The sequence below is a fragment of the Ictalurus furcatus genome, chromosome 7 (assembly GCF_023375685.1).
Source record: "Ictalurus furcatus strain D&B chromosome 7, Billie_1.0, whole genome shotgun sequence".
Lineage (NCBI taxonomy): Eukaryota > Metazoa > Chordata > Actinopteri > Siluriformes > Ictaluridae > Ictalurus > Ictalurus furcatus.
Window position 1 is genome coordinate 17,344,114 of NC_071261.1, and position 10,818 is coordinate 17,354,931.

At 38.1% G+C, this 10,818-nt stretch overlaps 1 protein-coding gene across 2 annotated transcripts in view; it reads left to right on the plus strand.

Annotated features, from left to right (window-relative positions):
• The window catches only part of ppargc1a (peroxisome proliferator-activated receptor gamma, coactivator 1 alpha), a 42,008-nt gene extending 36,593 nt beyond the window's left edge, over nt 1–5,415 (plus strand). For both annotated transcript variants that reach the window (XM_053628985.1, XM_053628986.1), the window contains exon 13: nt 1,590–5,415. In XM_053628985.1, coding sequence (XP_053484960.1) covers nt 1,590–1,693 — 104 coding nt within the window. In that variant the 3' untranslated portion in view covers nt 1,694–5,415. The remainder of the gene's footprint in view (nt 1–1,589) is intronic.
• The last annotated feature ends 5,403 nt before the right edge of the window (nt 5,416–10,818 follow it).

Below are 10,818 nucleotides of genomic sequence, written 5' to 3' on the forward strand. Positions count from 1 at the left end.
TCTGATTTAATTTATTTTATCCCCATCTCTTCATATTTTCTTGATTCTCTTTCTCCATTTTGTTTTTCTATCTGGTCTTTTATTCTACCTTTTATATAGTAGAAGCATTTCTTGTCTACCTTCTGCCCCACATCCCTTCCTGTTTCTTTCTAATGTAATGCTTTTAGAAACCTATACAATGTTAAGGCCCTAGATTGAAGAGCATGTATTACAAAATGTCTCCTGTCTGTGACTCTCAGTCATCTTGGACATTAGACATCTTGGACATCTCGTCCATCTGTCCAGAACAGCACATAATGTGCGTTCTTCAGAAATCATTTTAAACTCACATCTGATCATAATGCCTAGAAAGGGGGAGTGTGAAGTAATATTTCTCTCCACGATGAAAGAGTAAGTTTGCTTTTTTCATGGGATGGAAAGAAGGACGTGATAAAGCGACGAATCCTAAGGACAATGCAGAATGCTGGTCATTAAAGACAAATGGAAGATCATTTGCTCCTGTTAAAGTGGAAAGAATTGTGTTTGTGTGTGGGGGGGGGGGTGCCGGTGGCTCTGGTGGTGGCGGATTTAATAGTTAGTCGATTTTCCACTTCACATTTATTTTCTGCAAAATGTGAGTTCAGATACGCACGATGCTGGAGGACGCATTTGGGAGGCATTTGTCTTGATGTCACTGATGGCCACGCAGGTCAATGGAAGAGAACAAGTGCACTTACCTTCAAATAATGGGAACATTAAAGTGTATTTCAGAGGCTGAGAGTAAGGCCAAAGGTATTTAGATGGTGGTTGTAATGCATCCTCCAGGAGCGAGCTGGGTGGCATTTGTTACCTTGTGTTTAGGTGACTGTGTTTATGCTGGAGCACATGGATGTGAGACCTCCATTGTTTTGCACAGGTTTTTACTTACAATAGCAGCCATACCTTCAGACATACAGGAACGGGGTTCGGTAACATGAATAATATAACACCTAAGCAATACCTCCTTTCACCCTTTTTTAAGAAACTGTCCATTAATTCTAAGTAGAGCACAGGGGCATTTGTCATCCTTCAAGGTGCATGACATGACACAATCCTCCGTTTAGCCATAGTATTAGATCACAACTGGCGTTCCCTGCTTGTCATGGTCATTCCCATTTCTCACACACCCCAACTACGCTGCTGTCCATTTAGAGAGTGTATTTGTGAAGCTGGCTGCCATATTTATTGTCACAGCTACAAATCATAATATATGCTTTTCATTTTTACCCCACTGGCTTTGATATTATGGTGTGTTTTTTTTCATTTGTAGCCTTATTTGATATTTTTTGTAAGTTGAATTACTTTTTAATGGTGGTTAAGTTTGTGAGCTGCAGATAAGAAAAGGGTTGTAAGATTACATCCATTTGCTCCAAGGGGAGCAAAGCCAAGAAAAAGTCATGGGTTTTGAGTTTATGGCATTTCAATCCAAAACAAAACTAAAATTTGCATAAAATTGGCAGTCTTAACCAGATTTAATAACTTGTTTGTAAGATTCCACACCAGACTGTAAGGCTGGTTTCCTTGTTCAGCATCCATGTCTGATTCTGTCAATACCTCCTGCTTCTTTTCAGACTCTCATTCTGAAGACTTTGATCCGACTTCAACTAAAAGCAAATATGACTCGATGGATTTCGACAGCTTGTTGCGTGAGGCCCAGTGTAGCCTGAGAAGGTAACGAGCTCCACCACACCTGCTGGTTGCAAAGCGAGGGATTTGTGATACCTCACTGCTGTTTCGCTCCTCTGAATATGAGACTACTACAAGTTTTACACGTGTGTATATATAGAAAGAACATATATGTATATCTAAAAGCAAAGTTTACATGAACATAGCTGCTGCAAAGACTTTACCTTTGGGGATTAGACAATAAACCTTTAGAGGAGTGCACAGATATGTGCCTGTACTGTGCTGCTGTATGAGACAGTGATCTCCATGGGATTGTTTTCTTCATGCACTGCTCCAATCTCAGCGCTTTGAGGGGTGAAAACATGCAGCCTGTTCAGTCAGTTTTTATTTGATTGATTTTTTGACTTTTTTTATTTAACCTGGTATTTGGTTGTGGTGTTACAATGTTGTTAAGTGAGTATGGGATTAGTATCTTCTACAAGGTAATATTGTCTACATTTTGGGGTGGGGGGGTGGGGGGAAATGATATAAACAAATATTTACAGATATTAAATGGAATATTTTTATTTTGTGTACATATCAAGGCAAAGTTCTTTATTTGTTACAGCTATGCACTGTAAAACGCAGCCTTTATAAGATGGAGTTTTTCCTAATCGAGAATGTTAATCTGTAGTCATTACAGTGACGCATAACCAACATGGTGGTTATGTGGAGTGATATGATTGTAAAAAATAAATAAAAATAAAATGTCTTTGGAGATTGGGTGCTCTTCAGGGGGAGCATGTGAACAGATTTTTAAAGACTTTTGTTTTAAAAATGTCATTAATCATGTATAGTTTCATCTTTTAGCTTCCTCAGTGTTTTCCTTACATGACATATGTATGAAACATTTTAATATTTTTATTTCCATAACTGCACAACCATAAGATTTTTTTTCTCTGACGGAACGACTAACTTTTTAATTGATTATTTTGTGCACACTAATAATTTTTATTATTAATTTTTTTTTTAATAATTCACTGTTACTAATATGTGATTGCTTTTTTTCAAAGATAAATTCACGTACTCATGTTCATGAGGAAGAAATGTATTTATTTCAGTATTTTGATCAAAATATTTATGGTTGACATCTACTATGATGCGCCTTACAAATTTTGCTATTTATATTGTTATTTGACTTATTTAACATTCAAGTTCTACAGAAATATTGCTTTCTCCTCCTTTTATAAACAGTTGTGATGAAAAGGTACATGGTTTTCTTCTCCACAGATTGCAGCCATTTTAAATTATATTTTAAAATCATGTTCTTTTTCTAAAGCACATAAAGCAATAAAACTAATTTTGCAGGTATTTCATCACACCACAATAAATCTGTCTCATTGCTCCTCATACACTTGGTTATGTGAATGCCAAAATAAAGTTTACAGTTTTCTTTCCAGAATTTTTTAAAAAAAAAACTTTACTTGATGTAAAAAAAATCTATAACACTAATCTTCATGTTATTCACAGTAATAATTATAAAGAGAATAATAATAATAAAAGACAAAATGTGTATAAAAAGATTTTAAAAAAGCAATAAATTATTTTTCACAGTTGTCTTTTAGCTGAAGCTGTTGTGTAGTTTGACCTGACCTGGTACCCAGACTCTGTCCCAAACTGGGGAACTCATTCCATTATCCCATTAAACCTAAGAATCATATGCACTGTACAGGGGAAATTAAAAGATGTGAAGAAGAAGAAGAAAAAAAAAACTAGAGAGAGAACAATATTACATTACTACTGACAGATGGGTAACTCTTACAAGTACAGTACCACATGTCTGCTTCTGGCTGAATGTGTGTTGGAGATTACAGCTTCTCTTTGAACATTACTCTGAATGAGAAAAGGATTTTAATACCAGTCTTTTTAAGACTCCAGAATAACATCAGAGAATTGATTAAAAAGCGTGGGCCTGTCTGAATATCGCACTACCGTCCTAGTGAACCTCAAGGTTACCTTGCGGTTCCTAGTTCAAGTAATATCTAGTTTCTTTTCAACAGAGCCCAACATCTTTGTATTAATATCAACAGATCACATTACACCTTTTGTGAAATATGACTGCATAGATGAGTGTACAAAAAGGGGCAATATCACAAGGGATGAAATAAAATGTAAAAAAAAAAAAAAGAGAGAGAGGGAGAGAGAGAGAGGGAGAGAGAGAGAGACCTTCCTTGTCCTGTCTAGTATGTTCTTTCTGTGCAGAGCTTGGGTAATGGTGTCATGTCTCATTTGATATGTGGCTTTAATCATTGTGATATTTGAGAAAAAAAAAATGCTTTGTAAATCGTTAAGTAGCAATATATTGCAATCCCCAATGGGTTTTTTTTTTTGACTGTGTGGCTTTTTACCAGTGTGAACTACTGAGGGATTTCCCACTGCTGTACAAATCTGTTTATTGATTAACATGCTGATTTTGGAAGGACAAGATGTGTTTGTGTGTGTATACGAATGCAAGTGTATGTGTGTGGTTATATCGATTATATTCTCGGGGTGGGGTGGGGTGGGGTGTGGTTGGGCAGGGGTAGAGGAGAAGGGTGTTGGTTGTTACCTTTCTTTTTTGTCCCCTATCCATGTTGCCTTCTGCTGAGTCCTTACCAATGCCTTTGTGGTTTTACCTATTGTACAATTTTCTTGTGAACTTTATTTTTTATGTGCAATTCTCATCAGTCCAACCATGCCAATAAAGGGAAATGTGTTTCAAAGAAATGCACTGGACACCTCTAAGTTGTTCTACTCGTTTTTCCCCCTCCTTCCATTTGTCTTCTTATTTGATGGGAAAACAAAACTCACAATCATGAGCCATGTTTGAGTAATCTAACTGGATTCTTTTCTTTTTTTTTTTTTTTAAAAGTCTTTTTTCAATAGCTTTACTAGAGGGTTTTGTTCCTTAAGGACATTCATCAAATGAAGCAGAAGCAGCAATGTGTAAGTTTATTTCATATTGAACTTCAACATTGTTCAATTTCCCATATTAACTGTGCACAGTGTCTGTTATTTTTGTCTGATGTTTATGCTTTCGCCAACTCTGCAAGAACATGGGATATGAATAATGGTAATCTTGCAGTGTCTGTTTCCTAACATACATAAATTGTTCTGTCAGGACCCCACATATGAATTAAAATAAAACGAGGATCCCCTGTTTTTCTTTTAATTTTTTAAAACTGCACAACCTAAGCAGCACATCAGATTGAAATGTAATCAGTCATTCTATTATTCAACCTGTAAGCAAATCTCACAGTGACAGTGAATAACCTTTTTTTCCTCTTTAAAAATATGGCAGGAGTAGGCATTAAATTTTAAAGCAAAGGAATCCAATTGTATTTTTTTTTCATTAATGCTACAGTTGAGCCCCAGAGAAAAGAGCTGTTTCTTTCATTTTGGCTGGGCAGCCATGCACAGGCAGGAGGTCTCCCTCAGCATGCCCTTTTGCTCATAATGGAAGAACCCCACATCCCAGCAATCACACTGGATGATAAAGGGACCTACAGCATCTGAGGGTCCACCTCATGCACCTCAGGCTGCGTATCAGTCTTAACAGCTTTTGGTCACTTGAACGCAAAAAAAAGGGTCCATATTTGACAGAAATACAGAAAACACCAGAGCAGTGATAGACTGAAAATGGATATAAACACTATGACACAAACAGTTGTCGGTATAATATCTATTACAACATGAAAACATGAAGGCGGCATTAAATTCTGCTCAGTGTTCGAGCAATACTCATGAGCTGCACTACATTTTTCCAGGATTCCAGTGTGCTATTTCAGGATGCTCCATGCTGCTCCAGCATCTCTGGATAAGGTCTGTTCCAGTTCCATGTGCATGATATCAGATAAATGGGCCTAAAAAGGTTCCTCAAAAGTTTTTTTAATGTTATATTTAATGGATCTAGGTTACTATCAGGGTTCTACTATGAACATTTTATCAAAGGGGTACCGTGTTGTAGTGTTCTGCCTGAGGGAACTGAAGAACCCTTATGGGATTGAACCTTTCCTAAAAGTGTACATGGTCACACATTGTGTTAAGGTGTTGCCTTTCAAGCTGCAAAGGACAAAGGAATTTTATTTGTTCTATACCAACGAGCTGCTCTTCATTTGCTGATAAATCTGAGATCTTAGCAGGTATTTATTTAGGATAAAATGATCAGTTTTCATAGCTGATCCTAAGTTAGAGAAGTGGTGAATCAGGCAGCGTCACCTCCCAGTTCTAGGGTTTGATCCTGAGCCCAGGTTACTGTCTATGTAGAGGTCCTGCATTCTATCTTTGTCCATGAGGGTTTCCCACATAGGTGTGCACTGTGATGTACTAGAGTCCCATCCATGGTGTATTCCTGCCTTTCATCTAGTGTCCCTGGGATAGGCTTTGGATCCACCTTGACCCTGACCAGGATAAAGCAGTTACTGAAAGTTCTCTTGGCATCTTGGAAGCTTGTAGGCCTGCAAAAATTTTCTAAATTAACCTTTACTGTTCCCACCGGGGCCCTGTGTGTGCGGAGTTTGCATGTTCTCCCCGTGCTGCGGGGGTTTCCTCTGGGTACTCCGGTTTCCTCCCCCAATCCAAAGACACGCATGGTAGGTTGATTGGTGAGTCCAAAGTGTCCACAGTGTATGAATGGGTGTGTGAGTGTGTATGTGATTGTGCCCTGTGATGGACTGGCAACCTGTCCAGGGTGTACCCTGCCTTGTGCCCGATGCTCCCTGGGATAGGCTCCAGGTTCCCCTTGACCCTGAAAAGGATAAAGCGGTATAGAAGATGGATGGATAGATGGACCTTTACTGTTATATCAAAGAAAGAAATGCCAAAATGTGTCTTTTATAATAGCATTGAATAGTAAATGGTGTTCCGGCAGAGTTTTCTTATATTCATCAATTTTGACAAAAGAGGTTTAAATTACACTAGATGGCAGATTTATTGTCAAATGTATTGAATACTGGCTTTGCTCTGTTGCTGAGATGATGCACATGTACATCCTGTACTGTATGTGTCAATTGCATATTCTTCAAATGTTCCTGTCAAAAACACCCAAATTTAAGACAAGAAGCTCTACACTGTTCTCTTCTGTACTGGGTATTAATTTGACTGCCCTAATCAGAAACTGCAGGTTATCATTCTCCATTGGTAAGTTCCAGACAATATCAATTAAAGCTTTACAATAATGGTTTTATTGAGTGGCTACAAGGACATAAATATTGTCAACTTGATGTTTCGACCATCTCCAGCAACTTGGTTTGGGCTGGAGTATATATAAAAAAAGGATTGAGTACAAATTAGATCAGCAAAGCAACTGTCATCAAGCAACTCATCTGGATAATATACCACCTTCTGCTATGTTCATGTATTGAATTTCAATATTTCTGTGTTTTACTGTCATACTTAGAGACTGCCAATTAATATAACTGCATAATTTAACCCAATCTTGACATTTTCGAATGTCAATTTCAAATAATCCTTTATTTAAATTGCAAACTATCCTCTCAGTTTCCAAGGTGTGAAAAGAAACAATTGTGCTTGAAATCAGCAATTCAAGAGGATATATCATTTCTAGCCCAGCTCCTGGCAGCTGTTAGTGCTTGAACCACAACAATAGCATTTCCTTCATCCCTACTCTGCTCTGCCATTTTAGGCTTTAAGGAGTAATGAGTAACAGAAGGCACAATATTATTCTTTTCCCAAAGTATCAGCTTTTGGGAGCAGAATGTATACTTCGCTTGATAATTAATGACATCAGACAAATAGCAGCTGATTGAGCAACTCACTTTCATTCTAATTCACCATCTGGTCCTCCGGCAAAACACATCGCTAATTACCTCAAGTGCACCAAAGATAAGTTTATTAATTAGACAGAAAAAAAGCTTTTGGAGAGGATAAAAAAAAGTGCGGTCAGCTGTGAGCAGGAGTGGTATTGAGACGGTGTGGATGGGAGGTGGTGGTGTTGGAGGATTGGGAGAGCTTTGAGAGAAAATAGATGCACTTTGTGTCCTCAGGCCGGTACAGGCCTTTCAGAGTGCTGTGCTGGGCAACTTTCCCTGCGCCCCGGGGGATGTCAGCAGAAAGTCAGGTGACCATGGGGACGTCCAGCTGACAGAGATAGTTAAGACAGAAAGAAGTGGATGTGATGCTCTTTTGTCAGTGCCTTTCCTGAGTGGGAGAGAGGGAACTGATGGAAAGAAAGAGAAGGAAGATGTGCAGAGGGGGTGAGGGATTGACAGAAGGGTGGAGGTTAAATATTAACTTGAGCTGACATCAGGGCTCAGTGGTTAATCAGTGGAGCAATGTAGCATTTTAATGGCATAATTAGTGGAAGCTTGTTGCACTCACATTAAATAAAATATGCAAATGTACTAAAGCAAAAGCATATCCATATCATCAGTAATTTGGTAATCATCAACTGTCATCAGTAAGCCTTAACAGACATTTGCAATGTCTGTAATGACAGCACTGACAAGGCAAATGACTTCACTTATAAATTTACGTCGAAGTTCCACCCTAACGTGCCGGCATGTTCTCATGAACCACATAAACTACATGTCAACACTGAAACTTCCAGGATTATTTACAGAGTAAAAGAAAGAAAGAAAGAAAGAAAAGGCCTGTCAAACAGTTTGGAAGATGACTTGTTTGACAAGGGTGCTTCTTAGTCCACTCGCTAGTTCAGTAGTCAGGGCACTGATCAGGAAATCGGCCATTTAAAGGGCTGTCTCTGTCGTAAAATCCTTCCAGTGGTCTGGAACATTCACTCTGTAAAAAAAATTCCACAATGCACCACAAAAACCAGGGAGCATTGATGCTCAGTATGTTCTCTTACTGGAAATGATATCATGTTTTTTGAAGCATCTCAGCTCAAAACTAATGGCGAATGAAATCTCAGCCAACTTCGTCTACAAATGTAAGTAGCTTGGTATTGTTGTTGTAGCTCTCAAATGATTACTTACGTTAGCAACTTTTAACTTTATTTGATGTTCTGTATACGGTTTGTTTGAGTTAATGATTAAAAAAAAAAAATCCACTAGCTAGCCTATGATCCTGCTTGAAGTACCATCAGTACGTTTACATGGACAACAATAATCCGATATTAACCCGATTAAGACAATACCCTGATTAAGAAACTACCATATAAACAGTGATTATTGATTCTCTTAATTCGATTAAGGTCATACTCGAAGTAAACACAAATGGAATTACGATATGTGGAGTATTCCTATTTTAGTCACATTATAGACATGCATTACAGACATGTACACACCTTAATCACAGAATTAACGTTGTGTGGAAATTTTCACCGCATTTTGCGACAGGACACGATCACACACGGCAGTGCTCAACCGTTTAACCACAAACAAGAGAGCAGCTGTGTCTGAAACCACATACTTACCAGCTATATAGTAGGAGAAATACATGTATCTCAGCTGCTATATTGTAGGTAAGTATGCGGATTCAGACGCAGCCCACGGCTTCAAGCAGTCGTCTATTAGCACGTATAGCGTGACAAATAATTAATTGCACTTGAAGCATTCGTAAAGTTAAAAATGAAATACTCAAAAATGTATACGGTACCATAACGAAGACGAACTGTATGTTGATGCGTGAAATTCTGGAGGGACGGCGTGGCGTGGGGACGTAATGACGTGTGCCGTTAATCGATCTATGATCTATAACATGTGAAACCTGAACATGAAAGGAGTATTCTAAAAGCGACTCATGTAAACACCTTAATCACAATATTGTCTTATTCAGAATAAGGTCAATAATTATGTTATTGTTGTCCATGTAAACGTAGTCCGTGACAGAAACACGTGTGCTTAAGCTAACAAATTTATATGACATATAAAAGTAAATATTTTAAAGTTTTTCATTTTTGGTGACGTTTTACAACACGAGTAAGTAATCGTGTCACCGGAAATTGAGTTATCAGTGTTCCATGAGCCAGGGTTCTTACCAGTGCCCCACCTCGTGTACACGATATAGTACCTATGGAGCTAGGGAGCTGATCGAGACATAGCCACGATCTTCCTTTCAGTGTGGGAAAACTGAAAAACAGAAAAAAAAAACCAACTTTAACTTGACCACAGGTATTGATGTTTCTTTCAATTTTTTTTTTTTGCTGGCAACATGCTTCACTTTAGGCTGCAGTTGGATGAACACTGGGATTTAATCCTTTGCTATTTCATGTTCTTACAAATGGTTACCCAGGAAGGTCTCTGGCTGCCTTGCCATTGTGAAAAGCCTTTTTCAAAATGATTAAAACTATAAAGTTCACTATAAATCTATAAAATATTCTAGTTAGAAGTGAACTTTGTCTCATACCTCAAAGCCCATTGATCTGGCACAGTGACTGGATGTCTTTAAAGCTTTCTACAGCTCTATTATCCCTGCAATAATACTACAACTGTAGAATGAAGCCAATGTCCTCATATTTCTATTACAATGTACAGACAGCCTTAATTACTCAATAAAAATACTTTATGCCTTAATCCACATGCTAATAACATAATTAAAATGGTGTTACATTCACGTGGTAATCTTCTACGATACAATTCAATTAACCCAATTAACCACTTTATCTTATAGAGGCCCATTTACTTTAGGTTTAAATGCAAGGAATGCAACTTGGACTTGAAACTAATTGAGTAGATATCAACAGGGTTTGTTTATCGCCTCAACACACATTTCTTTTGGGTTTCATCCTATAGCATAACTACCATGCTCTGAAGCTAGTGGCTTCAACACAAACTAATGGAAATATCCAACATAAATAAATAGAGCCAGAGTACCACTTGCATTGACTAATGCTGTCACATAATTTCTTGTGAGAGTACGATATTGAAATTATCTTAGCATCTTGTCTTCCTCTATTACAATAATTCGTGACATATTGAGTGAAGTTTTGCGTGTTCTTTCAGAGAAGGTCGTCGTGGCAGTCCAAATCTATCCACCTGAAAGCAAGCCAAGTGTTTCACTGGTGCCGTTCAAATTAGCGGACGTGAATGCCGTTCCCAAGCAGATCAGACAGTGTGAAGGACAGAGCTGTCTCCTGTTCAAGCACAACACTCCCCCACTGTCACAGGCACACTGCTAGGCCTTGCAGTTCCACACTTTATCATTGAAATTAATAGCCCTCACACCAGTTTTATCACA